Source organism: Glycine soja, chromosome 14 (assembly GCF_004193775.1).
Source record: "Glycine soja cultivar W05 chromosome 14, ASM419377v2, whole genome shotgun sequence".
NCBI classification, from domain to species: domain Eukaryota; kingdom Viridiplantae; phylum Streptophyta; class Magnoliopsida; order Fabales; family Fabaceae; genus Glycine; species Glycine soja.
In genome coordinates this window covers 46802166-46823711 of record NC_041015.1, presented here as the reverse complement: position 1 = coordinate 46823711, position 21546 = coordinate 46802166, and the positions used below count along the sequence as shown (strand labels likewise).

At 31.1% G+C, this 21546-nt stretch overlaps 2 protein-coding genes across 2 annotated transcripts; both read left to right on the top strand.

Annotated features, from left to right (window-relative positions):
• The first annotated feature begins 1520 nt into the window (after positions 1–1520).
• On the top strand, positions 1521–9035 carry LOC114383055 (AP-4 complex subunit mu-like). The gene is made up of 13 exons (XM_028342646.1): positions 1521–1661; positions 2588–2682; positions 3207–3410; positions 3831–3947; positions 4102–4230; positions 5381–5507; positions 5943–6046; positions 6161–6265; positions 6519–6613; positions 7619–7706; positions 7852–7912; positions 8015–8088; positions 8699–9035. Exons 1-13 carry the CDS (start codon positions 1604–1606, stop codon positions 8795–8797), a joined length of 1356 nt encoding a protein of 451 aa, XP_028198447.1. The 5' UTR covers positions 1521–1603; the 3' UTR covers positions 8798–9035.
• A 3171-nt stretch (positions 9036–12206) lies between these two features.
• On the top strand, positions 12207–13400 carry LOC114384254 (AT-hook motif nuclear-localized protein 28-like). Its single transcript, XM_028343910.1, has one exon. The coding sequence runs from the start codon at positions 12358–12360 to the stop codon at positions 13117–13119; it is 762 nt and encodes a 253-aa protein (XP_028199711.1). The 5' UTR covers positions 12207–12357; the 3' UTR covers positions 13120–13400.
• Positions 13401–21546: the final 8146 nt, after the last annotated feature.

The window sequence follows — 21546 nt, the reverse complement described above, 5'->3', positions numbered from 1 at the left end:
GTGCATGTTTCAGTCATGTGAACCCTAGGTGTGCAGGCTTCTCACGCGTCCCATCAAGCCTGTCCCGCCAGCACTAATGGCGGGACTGCTAGCTGAAGGTGTCCCGCAACTGGCATTGGCGGCACCACCCTGTCCCGCAGACGCCATCAGCGACACCCACCCTCTCTCTCTTACTCATCCTCTCCCGCCAGCAGCAACAGCGGCACACCCTCACCCCTCTCTCCTACTCAGCACATGTCCCGCAACTGTGACTAGCAGTACCCACCTTACCGCCATTGGCACTGGCGGTTCAAGCTTCCCGCCAGTGTCAATGGCGGCACCCACGTCGGAAACAGACCCTGCATGTTATTTGTTTTAAAACGAACCCCCTTTGATAAATTGTTTGTAAAACAAGCCCTGTACAGTAAATTTGCCATTAGAGGGCTTGGCTTTTCTTTTTCTTTATTTTTCATTACCATTGTTCCGACTCCGTCATCATACAAATTTCATATATGCACATTGGTGACAAATGGAGTTCTAAGGTAAACTTGGTGGTTGAGGGAAGAAAAAAATATCATGAATTTGAATTTCTTTTACTAATAAATAAAATTAATGATTAATATTGATCCATAAAAAAAAATAATGGTGACAAATCATTGTCTTATCAAGAAATTTTACTGCTTCCTTAATGTCCACTTGTTGCTACTATCCCTTAATCACAATTTCAGATTTTGATTCCCATCATACAAATCCAAAAGCTCTTGAAAGTTTTATTTTATCTTTTATGTACTCGGTTGAACTAAACCCATTAACAGCTAGAATTTAATTCCTCTCAAGGAGAAAAATCTATAAAATAAGAAAGTAAAGATAACATTAATTCATATTTCATATTTCATATTAATACATATGATAAACTTAATTTACTTCAAATAAGAATGAATGTACTTTAATTTTCTTTTATACTTATCTTTACTTTAGATAATCCAAATCCAGTATGACAGTTGAAAAGAAGATCAATAACAGTATCAGGTACTCTGCTAGAACTATCAAAGTATCAAATTCATTGACACAAATTTTTCCTTCATCAATGTGTTTTGATTGGTTTTCCAGACATACCCTAACAAATTTTTACTATTATTCATTCTTGTCTTGTGTGCATCAAATCTGTTAAATACGTAAAAAAAAAGGAGATAAAATAAATAATAACACGGAAAACAATATGAGATGAAATAAATAATATAGTAAATAAAAATAATTTAAAAAAGAACTTTACGTAAAAGTTTGATTACGAAAAAAAATGGTTATTCCTTAAAAAAATATTCAAATTCAATCATAACAAATAATAATTTGTTAAAATAAGTTGAATAAAAATGTATAGAATAAAAATTTTGTTTTACAAGTGTTAAATTAAAAATTAAAAGTTATTATTATACCAATACATTTTAAATCCATCTAGAAATAAGTCCAAAAATTATAAACGAATTCGAAAATGATTTGTAGTTAAAAATTGAAAAAAATATATATACAGCCGTTAATTGCAACGAGAAATGTTCACCGCTTAGAAAATAATACTAGCCATTTACGAAGGCAGCAGCTGCAGGAGGTGCGTGCATCGAGCGGAGCCATGATCTCGCAATTCTTCGTTCTGTCGCAGCGTGGCGATAACATCGTTTTTCGAGACTGTTAGTTCTCTCTGAATCACACTCTTGCTTCGCGATTTTTGTTTTCTTTGTTTTTGGATCTGGTGCTGTTTGTTCGATCCAATGTTTCGATGGATTTGTGTTCAGCTAGAGTGTTTTAGTTTAGCTTACTGATCTGTAGCAAGATTATTATTTCTAACTCAATAATCGGTAATTCGAGTTCACGCATCCAGATCTTACTTACTTGATTCACGTCTTGATAGCGTGCTAAGTGATTATTAATTACTTCCCTGGCAAGATTGAGAAACACGAAAGTTGCGTAGCTGATTACTTTTTTAAATATCTGAACAGTGATGTGTTTCGGTGAGATATTTGCACCTTTTGTTGCATTGGCTCGAGCTCAATTGAATGCATCTTGATTCGTTAGAGTTAGGAAACTGTTTGTGGAAATGCATTTCAAGAGAAGATAATTGTTGAGATCTGTATTGGATGCTGACTTATAACACACTCCCGAAAGTGTTTTTTTTTTTTAATATTATCCTTGTATTAGCTTTAAGTTTTTAAAAATTTAGGAGCGATTGCACTATTGCTAACCATGGAGTTTCTCGAACCGTAGTTCAAAATCTAGTTGGTGGTTATGGTTTTACCTTTTCTCTGTTTCATTTTCCTAGTCGTATTTTTCCTATTTGTTGTAGCTGCTTTTAATTTTAGATTTCCTAGGTCAAGCAGATTGAACCTTAAAATATTAATATATGCTGCGGAATGGAATGCAGACATAGGGCTGCTTCTAATCTGCAAGTGTTTTTGAGAAGGGTGGATGGAGTGAAAATGAACTGAACATTATTATCACTAGAAAAATTTAATAATATATTAGTTTTTATGTTGAATAAAATGTTATCCTATCCCAATGGTTGGAACTTTTACTATCAGACTCTCTGACTATTGCTACTTTATTGTGTTGATTACAGATCGTGGTGAAGTGCAGAAGGGAAGTGCAGAGATATTTTTTCGCAAAGTAAAGTTTTGGGAAGACGGAGGACTGCAGGAGGCACCACCTGTCTTTGTAGGTATTATCTTTCTGAATCAGGCAGAGCATATTATAATGTGCTTTAAGCTTGAAAGAGTATGGAACATTGGAATGTTATTAATAATTATTAAGTAATAATTGCATCTCCTTGTTTCCCCTAGGTCAGTTTTTTCTGTATCTTATAATGTAGTTAATTTTGTGAGACATAAACCACCTTAGAATACCCACAGACCCACGTATTTGCTTTGCATCATACAGTTGAAAAGGTTGAAATGTTTAGAATGGGGAGGGTGAAGAGAGATTCTGGTCTGTTGGTTCTTGGTTGATGAATGACCAGCCATGCTAACTATTGCTATGCCCTGCCTTCAATTTATTGTCAATGTCATCCGCTTATGGTGTTGATAGTAATATAATGTTTAATTTACCCAAATTAAAAATGTGTATAGATCTCATAAAACGGTTTTTGTTGAAGCTGTGAATTTCTATTCACTTTATGTCATTTGCTACACTTTGCTAGAATATGCTGATTTCTTTTGTGTTGTGTTCTTGTTCATTGACAGAATGTGGATGGTGTAAATTACTTTCATGTGAAAGTTGTTGGCTTATTGTTTGTTGCAACTACAAGGGTTAATACATCACCTTCTTTTGTCTTGGAGCTTTTACAAAGAATTGCTCGAGTTATTAAGGATTACCTTGGGATTCTCAATGAAGACTCATTACGGAAAAACTTTGTGCTTGTGTACGAATTACTTGATGAAGTTATTGTGAGTTTCCTCTCTTGCTCTATTTGGTTCTTTACTTCTTTAAAAGTCCCATGATTTCTTAACTTTAATGCTTCATTGAATTAAATTATCACTTTATCCAGGCTGGCTCCCTTTTTTTAATCTAATCTTGAGTCTTGAAACAAATATTATTTTTTTGAACAGTTAATATTAGTAGCCGCTGATAGATTGAACCGATATGTTTACAATATTTTTCGGGTAGTGTACAAGAAAAAGTACAAACCGCCAAAAGTTCTGGTGAAAGTTGTATCTGGTTTTCCTTTTTTTAAAAAAGAACTGAAGAGCCTATTTGCAATTGTTTTTTTTTTTTTTATGTTTTACTCCTTTGACCTGAGATTCATAGTCAATAAGTCATGTTTCCAAAAATCTTACTTATGAGTGACCCAATGACATTGTTTGAAGGATTTTGGTTATGTTCAAACAACATCTACTGAATTGTTGAAGTCCTATGTTTTCAATGAGCCGCTTGTAATTGATGCTGCACATCTGTCACCTCTTGGACCTGCTGCAATTTTTACGGTATGATGCTTAATATGCTTAATCCCTACTGCCTAAGTACAGAATAAATCATATAATCAAAAACAGCTTTATAAAAGCTGAAGACAGATAATAAACAACTATTCTAACACACTTATTTATGGTATTATTAATTCTTAATTTTGGTTGCATGCAGCAAGGAACAAAAAGAATGCCAGGGATAGCTGTCACAAAATCTGTTGTTGCTACAGAGCCTGGGGGTAGAAAGAGGGAAGAGATTTTTGTAGACATAATTGAGAAAATCAGCATCACTTTTAGCTCCAGTGTTAGTAAATACATCTTAAAATATTGAATGACTGAATTTCATTATGTTGTTCAATTGTTGCTTCATCCATCATGTATCATGAGTATAGATGCTTTGCTTATGGTTTTCAGTATGCTAACTGACGAAATGTAATTATGATGTGTGAGAGCATGTATATCTGAGATCAAATTTTACTCTTGACTCTAGTGTCTGAAACTAAGTTAATCCAAGTAAAGAACCATCAATTCCAATTAAAATTATTTACCATCTAATTACTTAAATGCAGAGTGGAAAAGCTTAACTTGTTTAAAGAAACATAATTTGTCGATGTTGGATGTAATTTTTTGATGCATCATAGTAAACTAGCACTTTGATGGTACCGAATCTTTAGTGTTAAAGTTCCAACAAGAGCATAATCAAGGTGTTGCAAAATGAAAATGTTGTGGTGGATGAATGGACATACAAGAAAAGATAACATTAGAAATAAGGTATTAGAAAGTAGAAGTAGCACGTTTTGAGGAAAATATGGCAGAATTTCACCTAAGATGGTTTGGCCATGTGAGGATAAGTCCAATAGAAGCTCTATTGAAAATAGACAATTAGATGGATTATAGTTGTTACAAATCCAAAAACAAAGTCTGAGTTTTCCATGAGAAAGGACTAAGAAAGAAGAGAAAATCGAAAAAGAAAAGACAGGACTGTATGAATTATCAGTGTCACTAATGAAAGTAGAGAAGGGGATTCTCCTTCCAAAGATTTCCCCTTTCAAAAGCTGGCTAACGCTTGGTTCTCACAACACCGACAATTCAGAATGAAATCTTCTACTCCCCTTCTTCTATCTGTCTGCTTTGCTTTAATGTTTTTCATTCTTTTGTCCTGGGTCCTATCGATAGCCTAATAGAGGTAGAGGAAGGCCAAGGGGAACTCTTAAAAGAGAAGCCACTAAAAGATCTAGATCTATGCACCTTTAAAAACTTAGTTTTTGAATAAAATGACAATGTTTAATCCATTTACCTGATCCCCTAGCATGTAAGCTTTTTTTCCCTTGTTAATTTGTGTTTGATGTGCTACTTAGTGTGATAAGGCTTGTTTATTGTTGTTTGTATTTTCAAATGATTCACTTGTCATGTTTTGTTCATCATTCTTAGTATTTTTAATGTGATTTGATCAGGGATATATACTGACTTCTGAGATTGATGGCACCATACAAATGAAGAGTTATCTTTCTGGCAATCCTGAAATTCGATTAGCACTTAATGATGACCTCTCCATTGGAAGAAGCCAGGGACCAGCTTACGGTAGCTTTCAGTTTTTTGTTGGTTTTTAATGCCCAGTTCTCTCTGTTCTCCTTCACAATTGAGTGTTCATGCTTAGGATTTCACTCTCCTATTTCAAGAAAGAGAATGTATGGATAAATATGACTATTTTATGTATGGATTTTTTTGGGGCAGTTGAAAGTTGAAACCCTACGTTGATCTTATGGATTTTGTTTAACAACTAATATTTCCTTGTATATTAAGGTAACCAATGTTGCATATTCAATGATGCTTTTGCTATGAACCTTTTCGTTGACTTAACATTGAGGGCATTGTGTTAATTTTTTTTCTATTGTTCATTATTGTTACTTTTGTATATGTTCCTATTGACTTTCTTAGACATTCAAGTATTCTTTCCTGTGGTTTTCCAAGATTTGTAATTGTTTTGATACTTATATGGAAATGTTTCTAGAGCAGGTTATAGGAGCTCATCTGACTCTGGAACAGTTATATTAGATGACTGTAATTTCCATGAATCTGTTCGTCTTGATAGTTTTGATATAGACAGAACTCTATCCCTGGTGAGTAGCGAGTACCAAAGTAGTCTTGATAATCAAAATTTTAGGATATAAAGGTATTTTATCAACTTGTTTCCTTTTTGATTATTTATTTTGATGGTACACTCACAATTTTAGGTACCACCAGATGGTGAATTTCCAGTCATGAACTATCGTTTGACACAGGAATTTAGGCCTCCTTTTCGTATTAATGCTTTGATTGAAGAAGCAGGGTCACTTAAGGTGATGCCTACTTTTAAATAGTTATTTTCTTCGTCTTATTCTTTATATGTCCACTTCATAATTCTTTTTGCACCAATTTAAAACCGGACTAATTTTTTAGATGTGTTAGAATATTTGAAATTCAAATAAAAGGTTTCAAAGTATGAAGATGTTATAAAAAATCTCCCTCTCCCTTATCTTCATTGTATCAACACACACACATATCATTTGTCTTTCCTTGCAGTCACCAAAACTTTTGAAATTGCTATTGCAGGCAGAAGTAATTCTTAAAGTAAGTGCTGAGTTTGCCTCAAGTGTAACAGCAAACACTATCAAAGTGCAGATGCCACTACCAAAATGTACCTCCAGGTGTTATTCTATACTTCTCTATATCATTCAAAAAATTACTAGAAATTATCTTTGAAAGTGATTTTCCATTAATTGGAAACATATTGATGCTTTCAGAAATTGATGTCTTGTGAAGTCTTGGCTATAATAGTCTTACTAAAGCACCTATCCTAATAGGTTTTGAACAGTAGAGCTGGGTTTATAGAACTCTGGAGTCTGGAAGGGATTGTTGACTGATTTTAGGAAAAAATATTTAGAGGGACCTAATTATAACATTTATAATTAAAATCAGATATTTAACTAGTCCCCTTGGAGCAATAGGTTTGCTTTTGACCACTGGTTATGCTGAAAGGGATTTTGAACACACAATTAATTGTCAATTTTTGTGTATGACTAGACTCTAGAGTTGTATCAGTTGCTTATGATCATTGGTACGCACTCACTAGATTATATATAAAACTATTCATGTGCTTTCACCCAATGTCTTGAGCTTTGGGATAATTGGCTGATATGATATTAGATCCTCTATGATCCTATGGTCTAGATTTTAATTCTTGTTGCCCCTTCCAAATCTAAGTTAAATTTCAGCACAAAGTAGGTGGGAGTGTGCCTTGTCTACACTTCAATCCCTTAGGGCTTTGGTGTGAGGAGCCGTGTTACATATAGAACCATTCACGTGCTCTCACCCAACAAGTCATGACATATAGGTATGAAATCTGAACTAGTGTAGTTGGAAAAAAGAGTTCAAGGGACCATTATATCAATATTGGAGGAATCAAAGAATTTGATTGTGTCAAGGACTCTCTTAAAACCTTGAGCTATTAGGTCAAGACTTTTGCATTGCATATGGTAGATTTTAACGAAGCAATTAATAAAGGTCAAAGGAATATCATCAAGTATTTTGAGGAGCACTTTCTATAACTGTACTGTTAAAGTTAGCATATCATGCTTTTTGTTCATTTTGCCCTATGGATAAATGATGGCTGTATTATAGTTGCTAATGTAAGTTGTATGGAAATGTTTCAGGGTTAGTTTTGAGCTGGAACCTGGAGCTGTTGGACAAACAACTGATTTTAAGGAAGCAAATAAGAGGCTAGAATGGAGTTTAAGAAAGGTCACATTTCTTGTCATTTCTCAGGCTTTTTTTTTTTTTTTTTGCGTGTCATTGACTGACATTCTTCAAATAAAGTTTGAAGTGTATGATTTGGGTCATTATTTTTTCCTGGAGAAAATGGTCACTCATATGTTCTACGAAACAGATTGTCGGGGGATCAGAGCACACTCTACGAGCGAAACTAACCTTTTCTCAGGAATCTCCCGGTATTTATGCTTGTAATTGGTGCATTCACACAATGGATTGTTTACTTATTCTTTGGTAGAGTGATTAATATATCATATTTATGCAAATTTATTTTTTGACAGTTAATGTAACGAAAGAATCAGGGCCTGTTAGCATGACATTTACTATACCAATGCATAATGTTTCACGGCTTCAGGTAAAGTGATCATGTCAACTTGTTGATTCTTTTCTAGTTTTGATTTGATCAAACACCTTCCTCTATCAAACTTCTTGTAGATTGATTTGATGGTGTTCATTCTGAGATCTCCCTGAAACTGTTTGTATTGAACATTAGTCTCATATTAGAATGCATCACTGTGATTATTGTTCTCTATTTTGTCATGTGGTTGTGTTTGTCCTTTTTGTGCTGCCATGTTTAGTAGTCAACTATCCCTGAACATGGTATAAATTCCTTTTAATAATAATTAAATACTCAACGTCAAGGAAAATTTCATATCATTTATATATGGAATACTAGCCGTACCACCCCTAATTTGAGCAACAGCCTCCTCCCCTTTCCCCTTATCTTTCTCAATCAGTTTGGAAAAACAGACAATGTTTTGGGCCAGTTAAATTAGGAATTCTGCTAATATCAAATGTTTTGTATTTCTTTATATCGATTGAGAAATCAAATCTATGAGTACTAAAAGCCATTTGATAAAACAGAACACGTGTGTTGAGCATTGCATAACCGAAGTTTTACCGGTAAAATAAAAAACAAGTGTCATTTGAATGTACTAAGTTCTTAATAAATTTTCAAAATGCAGGTAAAGTATTTGCAGATAGCAAAGAAATCTGCAACTCATGAGCCATACCGGTGGGTTAGATATGTTACACAGGCAAATTCCTACGTCGCTCGTATATGATGCTGTTAAGAACACTGTGGCCTCCCCCTCCCCCCTTTGTTTTTTATTTTTATTTTCCTCCCCCAATTGCTCTTTACAGTTTACAGACATGCTTTGATTTTTTACTTTATTCTTTATTTGTAAATTACATTCTAAGTCGAGTATAGATGCCGTTTGTAGTTTGCCTTATTTATCATTCATTACACAATAACAAGCTGGTCATAAAACCTGGATGAAATACATCAGTTTTTTCTTCTTACTCTCCCATCTCATAAACGATCACTATCTCTCTGTTAAATATGTAATCCAATGGTTCTTCATTCCTTCAGACACAAGGTTTAAAAGGGGGTTGTCTGTTGGCTAGCTCTATGCTTGTGAGTCAGAGTTGTGACTCTGGACAATTCAAAAATTATTTTGCACTTCAGAATAGTTTTTTAAATCAGTTATCTCGGGAGTGGATCATTTTGGTAATTTCGTTAAATTAGTTAATTTCATTAAATTGTGTTATTTTTAATTAAAAATATTTTTTTCCTAAACTATTATTCATTGGAGTTTAGTATTAAACATAAATTCTGTATTAAATGAAGGGTATTTTAAACATAGTCTTCTTATTGAATGAAGGAAAAGAAGTTAAAATTTGCTTATAAAATCCTAGGTAGTTCCGCATTTATTTAATATTCAGTTATGGCTTCAAAAAGGAAAAGAAAACAGTCGAGTATAATAATTATATTCTGATTTTGTTCAATACGCTAAGCTAATTATGTTCGAGGGAATTCAAACCAAGTCATGTACTAGTACAAACCATGCATTAGCCAATTCGGAGTGAATGGAGGCGAGGTGTTAAAATTAAAAATAAAATTGATTAGAAGACTGGGGTCCCAATCGATGCATATTTTCCTGATTATCATGTTCAATTTACACATGTCAACACAGCAGTGAAAAAATTTACAAACATTTAAGGAAGTATATTGGATTAAGATTTTAAAATACTATTTTAGTATAAAAAATCTTATAGATTTTAAAGATTAAGTAAGAATATTATAATTTATTATATTTTTTTATAAGATTATTTGAATTTATATCATAAAAATTTAAAGGATTTAAAATGATTTTTATAGATTTATAAGATTTGAAAGGATTATGTGAATTTTTAAAAAGTATTTAAAATTATAAAAGTTACTGAAAAAATAATAAGAAAGAATGAGGTTTGGATAAAAGAAAAGAAAATTATAATTTTTTTTAATCTTTTAATAATTATATTGATTCTAGTTTTATGTCCTTGATAGTTAGTCTCGTGATTTTCGGCTACTAAAATACCTTGTTTTCAATAAATAAAAAACTCCTTATTGTAAAAATATTCTTACGAACATTTGTTTCATGGTATGAAATTTTATTCTGAAAATCATTTTTCCATAAATATTATGCATGGGAATAATATTTCCTTCAACATGTTTGTTTGACAATTATAAATTTAAGTGAAAAAAAAAAGAAATTTATTTAATTAAAAATAAAAGTAAAAAAATGTGAAATCTAATCATTTTCAATAATATTTTTACAAATACTAAACATAGGAATGTAATATTCTCAAATTTACTCTGGAAATCTTGTTCCATACCTTAAAATAAATGTCTACTTATATTCAATTTCGTGTCTAAAACAATGTTCCATAAAAGTTTTTTAGTTTAACTTTTCTAAAGTCTCGGTTTTCTTTTTAATGACTGCTTACTCTTTAGATTTTTTATATAATTATTTTTATTTTGTACATAATGAGATAGAAATAGAACAAGAAACTGAACACCAAAAACATTATCCCGCATGTAAACTTCTGAGTGAGAAGAACTGGAAAAGTCTTCAACACAGCAGTAAATGCTTTATATAAAGAATGTCTAACTTAAGTTCTCTTGGATAAAAAAAAAAAAAAGAAGCTAGGTCAAATTTTAAATCTAAATTAATGTATTTTCTTTAGACAACTATTGGACTTGTATTAGAATAAAAGTTGTTGTTATTTTTTTTTTTGATAAATCATTGTTGAGAATGATGATTTGTCTATTTTTTTTAAAAACGAGAAAATTATTGGTTCACGCTCTCAGTTACGTGTTGATATTAACCCTTTCAATTTAGGTATCGATTATCAAACCAAAATTTGGATCTAAATTATACAAGGAATCCTATTAATTTCATATGACTTCTGTATATATGGTCAAGTGATTTGGATTTTTTTTAAAAAAATTAAATTATACGCATGAAGTTAAATATATATGGATTTTCTTTTTTTATAATTTTTTCCTATGTGCTTATGATTTTCTATTTTGATTTATTTTGTTACAAGTTTCTATTTTGATTTCCTGATAGTCTGATAGATATTCTATTACGTACGTAAGAGGATATTGTCGTTCACATTTGTAAATATTCGCACGTTTTGCCTTTATCACTTTATCCTTTTACTGAATCAAGTAGATGATATTTTAAAAATGTATGAAATTAACATACTGAAACCAAATGAATTAATATAGTATTTTAGTATGTGTATTTTATATTTATTTATTATGAATTTTAATAATAAATTTTATTTGAAGGACAAAACTAAAAAAATTGAAAAAATATGCACGCTTTATGTTTTCTGCTCTAGGGGATTTGAAAGTGGGGATTTTTAGAAGCTCCACATAGTGGTATAAACTATCTTGGAGAGCTTATGAAAATAAACTAAAAACATCTTATGGACCAGTCATAAGATATTTTTATAAGTTATCCCAAATACTCAAAAGTACTTATAATATAAGATGATTGAATATGTTTGTTTAAATCTATTCAATTCGTTAAAAATATTTTTTAAAATAAAATAATTAGTTTTTTATTTTTTTATTTTTTGGTGTATTTATTTAAATTATTTTTGCTTTAAAATATTTTTTAAGAAGCAAATCTTGCGTATTTGTTAAAAAATCACTTTTTTAAAAAGCACTTTTTTTAGAAGAACTTATTTTAATTTTAAACAAATTTACCCCAAATAAGTTGTTGGCAAGGTCTTTCAAATGAAGTTAATTATTTGAATATTAAATTTTAATAATCCAATCCTTGAAATTTTTTTATATCATCCCAATAATCATGTAGATTAAATTTTAGATGAATAAAACATTTGTAGTTACATAATCTTATAGTTTATATTTACTTATATTTTTTAAAAAATATGTTATACATTAAAGTAAATTTATTCATTCAAATATGAATGACTTTTATAAATTTCTACAAATTTGTATACTCAAGAGACACTCAATGATTATTCATTAATGTTTGAATCGGCGAAGAATTACAATGTAGAAACTGTGACAGCAAGAAGGAAAGTTTTACGTCAAAACGGAACCTCTCTCTCCAGTCTTATCTCTCACTCTGGGCCCCACCATTACTCTTTACTTGCTTCCATCTTCATTCTTCCCCTTTTCCTTCTCTCTCTTCAATAAACAATTCCAAATCCTTCTCCCACAATCTTTCTTTCTTACTCTCTCAACACTTCAACAAAGAATATCTCAAGATGCATGTGATGTGATCAAACAAGAATAACAACTTCTTTAACTGTTTTCTCAAAAATGTTCTCAAAGCTACACTCACAACAGCCTCAACCTTTTCAATTCTCTCGGGAATGTCAATCCTCTAAAGAGGATGACATCCCAAGTACTTGTGGTCTCAATTTGATCACCGTCCAAAAATCTGGTTTGAGCGGTGATCAAAATAATGAGACCACAAGTGAAATAATGCGGCGCCCGAGAGGACGCCCATCCGGATCCAAAAACAGGCCCAAGCCGCCTCTCATAATAACGTGCGAGCCCGAGCCCGTCATGAGCCCGTTCATTCTAGAAATCCCGGGCGGAAGCGGCGTCGTTGAGGCCCTAGCCCGCTTCAGCCGCAGAAAGAACACCGGCCTTTGCGTTTTAACCGGTTCCGGAACCGTGGCCAACGTCACTCTCCGTCAACCTTCTTTCACTCCTGCCGGCGCCTCTGTCGCCACCGTCACTTTCCATGGCCGCTTCAATATCCTCTCCATGTCCGCCACCTTCCTCCACCACGGTTCTCCGGCGGCGATTCCGAACGCCCTCGCCGTGTCCCTTTCCGGACCGCAGGGGCAGATCGTCGGCGGACTCGTCGCCGGGAGGCTCCTCGCCGCGGGCACGGTGTTTGTGATTGCCGCGTCGTTCAACAACCCGTCGTATCACCGGCTTTCGTCGGAGGAGGACGCGCAGAACACCTCTGGTGGCGGCGGTGACGGGCAGTCTCCGGCCGAGTCTAGTATGTACAGCTGTCACCGTCCTTCGGATGTGATTTGGGCTCCAACCCCTAGACCACCTTTCTGATAATCATTTATTTTGAATCAATCAATGAACTCTATTAATTTGGCGTTGTGTTGTGAATTTTGTTTCGTTGATTATGGGGATTTTTGTTCGGTTTCTTTCTTGAGTTGTTTCTTTAGATGTAATGCTGCTGTTAACTTAGATTTTTAGAGTAATTCTTAATGCGTTTTTACTACTTGATCGTTGGATTTTCTTTCTTTACTTCTTTTTAATTTTTTAGGAATGATGCTGGCATTATGATTTTGCTCGACAGAAAGAAAAATTATATGATTTTATTGTTCATCTTGTTATGGCTTCATTAATTCAGGTAAAGCTTGTTTGATCGTAAGTTTAATAAACTCTCGTTCATTCATGTTCTTTGTTATTTTAGTCTTATTATTCAATGGTGAATTAAGAGACTTGTTATTTATATTAGTTTAATTAATGATCTCAATTTTGAATTTTAAATTGTCTAATTAATGGGTTTGTGTTCTGAGTCTTGAATTATTTTTTGTTCAGATTACTTGTGGTTTCTGATTATTATTTTTCTAATTAAGAGAGGTTAAGTTATAGGAACGCCGGGTTTGCTTGGTCTGGTTGTTTATATGCATGGTGTGATTAGTTTAATTAAATTGTGTTTAAAATATTACTTGAAGAAGATAAAAACAAAAGTTTGAAGTAAACTTTAATATACTACTACGTGAAGCGTCCAGAATGGAACTTTCTATTGTGTATGGACCACATTTGGCTTAGTAGAAAAGTTGCTGTTTTGGTTTTAGACAAGAGGCTACAATTTGCATAGTGGGTTATTGGGAGGTTATGGGATAATGGTGTTTACATTGAAGACTGTACACTGATGATGCTGGTTGCAGTGTATAACATAACGCAGAGAGAGTGTGTGTAAGGTAGGTTGCAACAAGATAGTGAGTGGTGCTACTGTGAATGGCAGTGGAGAACGTGGCATGGGTTGTGCTTTGCCATTTCTAACATCACAAGCAGTCATTTCTTGTTCCTTTTGTTTGGTGTCTTTGTGTTGCGGTATCATCCACTAGCTAGGGATAATAAAATCCCTTCCTTCCCCTAACTTTATTTCTACGTTTCATTGCTTTGCTTGCTTTATATCTGATCTCTCTTCTGTACTTGTTTTGTCTCTTCCTTTCTCTCTCTTGTTTTGGTTTCAACTTGTGTTGAAAAGTAAAAGCCAAGTGTAAGTTGCAATATTGAACACTTGCTCCTACCTCCGTGACTGTTTATTGCATCATTAATTAGGGTGGAAGGAAGCTTATTCTCAACGCTGATGGAACTGAAAATTCCCTAAATAATGACATCATTTTAGTGAATTTGACGTGCATAACTATAGCTGTGAAATCTCTCTAGTTTATTGCATCATCACACTGGGGTCTTGTGTTGGTGATTGAACTAATGGGGTCAGGTTTTGTTTTCGTGCGGATAATGGATATTTCCTAGCCTGTTAATTTGACATACATGAAAGAGATTTCTCTTACAAGATTGGCTTGGTTTATGGTTTGAAATTTCAACAGTGATGATGGTATCATGCATTATATCAATGCTTGATTATACACCTTTACTTACGAAGTCTTCACTGATCGATGCCAATTTCTTGCGAATTCAAATCATCATAATAGTATGAGGAATCCTTGTTCTTATTTTATGGCCGCCATACTTATGAGAAAATAACTATGATGTTGGGGTTTCATTGATTTTTTTTTTTTCTTGGGTGTGGTTATGTTCATTGCTTGTGTTTTGTTTTATCTATCTTTTAAGTATATTGGTTACAATTTTTCCATTTAGCTTATTTTAGAAGATGGTGTTTTATTTTATATTTATTGATAGTATCATCAGATTTAAAAATAAAAATACACAAATTCCTTTAAGCTATTTCTGTTTTCTTATTTTCAGAATTATAGTTTTATGAGTAATTTTAAAAATAATTAATTGTACAGAAAATAATATACCAAAATAATTTTTTTATTATGTAAAAAGACAATGATCGATGAGAAAAAGTTAGTAAAATTTTTTTTTTACACAATCAACTAATAATAAATTATTGCTGATATTTCTTTTACATTAAAATTTAACTAATTCATTACATGTGAAGGTTAGATTTTACTAATTTATTATATGTGAAGGTTTGCATTGAAATGATTGTGTAGAATTGTTTTGAGAGAGTCATACCATTTCATGAAAACAAATAGTGTTTAAGATACTGAATTATATATTTGATCTCAATCTAATGTCTTCATATAAATGAAGAATTATACTAGTATACTAGTATCTTATTTGATAAGTTGACCAATTACAAGAAATATGTCAAACTATATATGATTAAAAGGATACATTAATGCTTCAATTATATTATGATAAATTATTTTAGGACCAAGTATGCCAAAATTTTACCACATTTAGTAACACTATGATCAAGGTAAAACGTTGCTGATCCTGCATCCTTCATTTAAAATTCTTTCTTTATTTAATTCACAACTTTTGGGGAGCTCGATCTTTAGAAGTCTTAGTAGTATTATAATATTCATGGTTTTGAAACGGATCATATCGGTTAGTTCAATTGGGAATTGATTATGTGTCTGGTCCAATGTTTTAAAAAAATTGATGTATCTTTAAATCAACTAAAAAATCGCTGAATTGATCGATAATCGATAATATTTGATGGGTTATCCGGTTTTATCAATTTCACTTAAAATTATTCTTTTTAAAGAATTTTATTTTGTATTGATGAACTTAGATATTAGATTAAATTTACTATATATTATGACTTATGACACTTTTAAATGAAATTTACTTTTTATTATTATTAATTTATGTATATTATATTATTTTTTCAATAATACTAAGATATTATATTAAAATATTTTAATTAAAAAAATATTTTATTAAAATCAATTTGACTCTAATTTAACTTAAGTTGAATCATTGATTTTTTGAACTAGTGTCTTTACCGATTCAATTACCGATTCAATTTTGATAATATTTAAGTTATTGACATATATAAACATCAATAACAACAACCTTACAATTCATGGTGTTTCATTCATAACATCATTAATTGTAAGAAAAAAAAATTCATATCATTGAGATCTTGTTAATTTCATGAATTTTAGATATATACCTAAGTTTCTTTTGAAATAGAGAATTTACTTATTTTTGAAGACTTGTCTTTTGGTGTTTTTATAATTGAGTTAGTACTACATCCTTAATTAAACTGTATATTGATCTTTATCTTGATTTATTTTCATTTTTGAAAATCATTTGTAAAGGAGAGGACTTGCATTGCGATAGTTTATTAGTGTGATGTGAATCAATGTTACAACATGCAAAATTGAATGTTTCTAAGTAGAATTGTATAAATATATGCTAATGTAAATTCACCAAGATAATCAATGTTAGAATGGTCTTAATAGAATTACTAGAAAAATATAATCTTAGTCAAATTAATCAAGTAATCTCAAAAACCTTTAGCTTTAAGTTGACAATAAACGTAAAGATAAATGACCTCTTAGTTAGGAGCTTAGTGCATCGATTAAGCAGAGAAAATAAAATTGTGAAAGTTATACTGCGAGAACGATTCAAAGTAAAATGAAAGAAAAATTGAACGAAAAATCAGAGAGAGGGCTTTCTCAAGATTATTTATAGAATTGAAAATCTCTTCATGATTGATGAATACCATGAGGCTGAGAGATTCATTATTCAGAAATGTGAGAGTCCAAATTAAAGAGAAACTTGAGAGAAAGTGTTATTGACACAAATTGAAAGAAGTAATTGCAAGAGGATCTATACTTCGGTGTATACTAATTAATTTCTAAGTAACTCTAATAATTAATTTCAATCAATTTCGTATTTCTCCTTTAACATATTTATTTCTCTGCTTCGGACTCTTATTATCATGTTTTTCGATAAACAACCACAAACATAGCAAAATTAAAAACCGTAGGGCAAGAAAAACGGGGTTAGCTGCAAGATAAAATGGAGTGAGCTAACAGCTGTGAAGCTTTGACTGGGAAATTGGGCAAAACTTTGACCATGAATTTGGGTAAAAAAAATCAGCGACAAATCAAATCAATTTGGTCGTATAATTTGAAATATTCTGCGATTCAACCAAACGATGGTGGGGTCAGAATTCAGATTTCAGAATAGCTGTAATATATCCCCACTAAATATATGCTTGAAATAATAAAAAAAATGACAGGAATAATTTATTTTTTAAAAATCATATTTTATCCTTTCAAAAAATTTATTTAATTATTTATTATTTTTAAAAATAATCAACGCTAGTATTTTTACATTGGGTGTTCGTTATTTAGCCATCGGGAATAACATATTAAAAAACAACTGCTATTGTAAGTTGTAAGCTGTAAGTTGTAATCCCTCTATATATGATAATTGCTTTTAAGATAAAACTATTAACTTAGCATTTAGTTTTTTTATATAGTTTTTTTTAATATCTTTCATTTTAGTTTGGTCATTTAATCATGTATTGTTGAACAAATTCATTCTTTTTGTTGATTCTATTAGTTATAAATTAATGGAAAAGATAAAATAGTGAGACAATACAAAATTAAAAGATCAAAAGTAAAAATAATAAAAGAACAATTTTAATAATGAATATATACGTTTTCCTAAAAACCAATTAAAATATTTTCTGAGAGATTAATAATAGAGTCAAATATCATTTCAAAAGTTCAAGATGCAGATAAAAATATAAGTAATAGTTATAAATTTAGACATGGTATAAAGAATGATAATTAGAAGAAAATGATCTAAAGTTAATTAGAAAACAGGCTAATATATTAAGAAAAGTATATGCTCATGCCATCCAGTTGATATGAGGCTTAAATTATGCTTTGATGGATTTACACCTTTGTAATCATACTACACTTTATACAAGATAGAAGTTAATTAGAAGCTTGTTTTTATAAACTTGCTAAACATTTGCGAATATTTTTCTAACTATTTTTTTTTTTAACTCGAGAAAGAAGCTCAAAAAGCTATCAAAGTTTCAGGTTTGACAAATATTTAAAGGATATCATAATTCAACCCTCTTTAAGACTGAGTTCATCGGTTCAATGCATTCTTGGTCTTAACATCAAAGTTGATGCATCTTTGCTTTGCATATCTCTCCTTTCATGATCTAGAGGTTCCTTTCCTGATTTCCACAAATAAGATCATGCTTCCTCGACTGTTTATTTTTCCACTTTTAGTTGCCATATGTTAGCACCAAATTAATTTATCATTAATCATATCCTAGTTTCATTTAACTTTCTTCCTAAGGTAAAGTTCATACACTTATGTGGAACATGTCTTACCTCCTTCTGCATAAGCTTGCTTTATTTTCATACATCAAAGTCACATAACCAATGCCAATAATCTTTCTTATGACGTGGTTGTCCTTTTTCCCCATACTAAATTAATTCTCCTCTTTGATATGATGACCAGAGCACTTAGAAAGGGTAACATGGAAGGATGTTCTTGAGTTTGTTATCCAAAATGCTATTGTTAGATGTAACATTTAAATAATATTCTCCTCCAATTAGAAGAACATTTTCATTGCCACTATTATAATGATTATATCTTTCTTATTCCTTATATTATTTTTAATATGATTTTTTGTTATTATTTTGGTGGATCACCTTGATAAGTGATCCATCATGAATCATTAATAATGTTCTTTAGATTGATATGATGCTCATAATGTTATAATATATTATTAATGATCGTTATTTATTGCCATCGAAGATAATTTTAGACAACATTTAATTTTTTTTAATCCTTTTCTTTTTTCCCTAAACCAAAAATTGTTTCGATGCAACCATTGATCACCACATTGAGATTGGCCATCGTTGAACAAACCCAACAACAACTTTTCCTCTAGATAGGAAAACTCCTTTGTTCAATAGTGGTCTGGTGTCATGGATATGGGTCTAGCTAGTGCGAGTGCACCATGCATTCTGAAGCATCAGGCATATATGATGTTCAAATTGTCAAAGTCACGAAGTCGGTGCGGATCTGTTGTTGTGAATCTGGTGTTGCATGCTAGGGAGGGAATGAGGGGAAGAAAAGAAGAAAGGAAAGGTAAAACTCTCTTTGTTTTTGCTTGAAAATTTTCCCAAAGTCAAACACTTTGAGCTATTTCTTAATTTAAAGTAGGTGGGATCTTCCTCTATTAATCGTTGCTACCTTGGTACCATGTCAAAAATTTCAAACCTTAGTAGGACACTAATACCATTCCATTTTCCTTTTGCCCACTCCAAAACCTATTAATGATTCGTGCATGCATGTCTCGTTGCCTCATTTTTATATTGACTTTGTTGCCTCTCTTGTGTGTCGTCGATTAATTTGCAACGTCCACAATTTTTTCAAAACCAGATTCCACGTTTGGTTTATGCACATTACATATCTTTTGCATTTAGATTGGAAAAGGCAAAACAAAGCATCAGATTTTCTTCGTTTACCAACCCACTTTAGCCTTTCTTATGCTCATTTACTATTACTGACTGTTGTTATGTGCGGTACGTTCTAGGGTTTGAATCTTCCCCCACCCAAGGCCAACTCAACTTATGGATCTAGAAACAAATTTTAAGATGAGATATTTCTAAACAATTAAAATAATCTATTAATATCATTGTAAGTTTATTTGAAGTTTATCTTTTATTTATTTTAAGATAAAAATTATATATTAAGTTAATGTATTTAATTTTATTTGTATTTATTTCAAGTGATCATCATTATTAAAATAAAATGAAATTATTTTAATAATTTAAAATAATTATTTAAAGTTTATATTTTATAATTTTAAGACATTTTATTTAATTTTTACTTAAGACATTATTTATGTTAAACAATATTTTATTTTTTAATTTTGAATACATTTTTTTTACTGGAATAACAAAAATTGTTGACGATGTTATATATTCATAATATGATAATAGGAATTAACATATGCATAAGTAATATAATTTATGTATTTTAATTATGATAAATAAAATAATAAAAAACTACTAATGAGATAAATAAAATAATTACTAATTAATAGATGTGTCATAATAAAATAATGGATTTAGCTTTTTAAGAAGAAAATATTTTCTATTAATATGACTTGTATTAATTCATATTTTTCATGTTTAAAAAAAATAAGAAAACAATAATATTTTTAAGCCGTTTTTTGTATTTAGTACATTTCTATTAGAATCATATCACTTAATTATATAAATACTTTTTGCAATAAAAATAAGAAAAAATATTAAATTAAATGTAATAACTTTGACATTAGATGCTATAGGGTACCAAATATTTACTCATCATATTGGTGGCTATAAGCTAGTAAAGTTGTGGGTCTTGGCATTGGTGCTTAATTATAATTAGGGTAGAAGGGACAAAACAAGAAACAAGAAAGCTTTCTTGGATAGTTATATGTATGCATATGATGTAACCTCAATGCAAAGTTCCGTTTGGTGATATGTATTTATGGGCAGCAGCAAAATCCAATTATGTTTGTGCCCACTGTCCACTATTGCAATACATGCATCGTATCACCCCCCATGTTAATTTGCTGATCCTCGTTTACATATTAATTAATTTGTTTATTAATTAGCGTGTGTGTACGTGTTAATATGTTTGTATTTTTTATGGTAATAATATTGACCAAACCTTGTTTGATTCCCATGCATGTATGATTCTCTACTCTCTAAATCGGAAATGTGTCACTTTCCCCTCTCTGGGTGATTATTCTGACCGTAATAAACATATTACTACTAAAAAGTACATGATACGTGAATCTGGAAAAATATGAGAGTGCACGAAAAGTTTTTATTTTTTAGAACCTTGGAAAATTATGATTCTCATATAACATGTAATTAATAAAATATTCTCAGAAATTATGATTTTGAATAATTAATTTTAGCTTACAGTCTCAGCAAAATATTCCTAAGGGGACAGAAATTCAACTTTCTTGAATAGCGAGAAAGTTTTAATTACGTATGCTACACTTATATTTAAAAATAATATTATATTTACATGAGATTAGAAAAATTAAATGATATTTATTAATTTTTTTAATTAGGGTAAAATTAATTATTTTTTTATATATGAGTTTAAAGAGAGTATTTTACATGAATAGTTAATCCTTATGGAATATATTAAGATTAATCAAATATATTTTATATATTCTCAAAAATCATTATTCCTAATAATCATAATTCCCAAATATAAAAAAGTTCTCTCCCGCCAAATCTCCCGCAAAATACCCCGTAAGACTCCTAAAATAATTTGCATTTTTTTTATAGTAATTGAACTGCGATTTTCATGCTTCTTGAAAACCAAATAACTTTCCTTTACGGTGTCTATGTGATATCGTACGAAACCCAGAACACGAAGAGTTAAAACCATAATCAAGCGATCTAATTAATGTTAAATAAATTG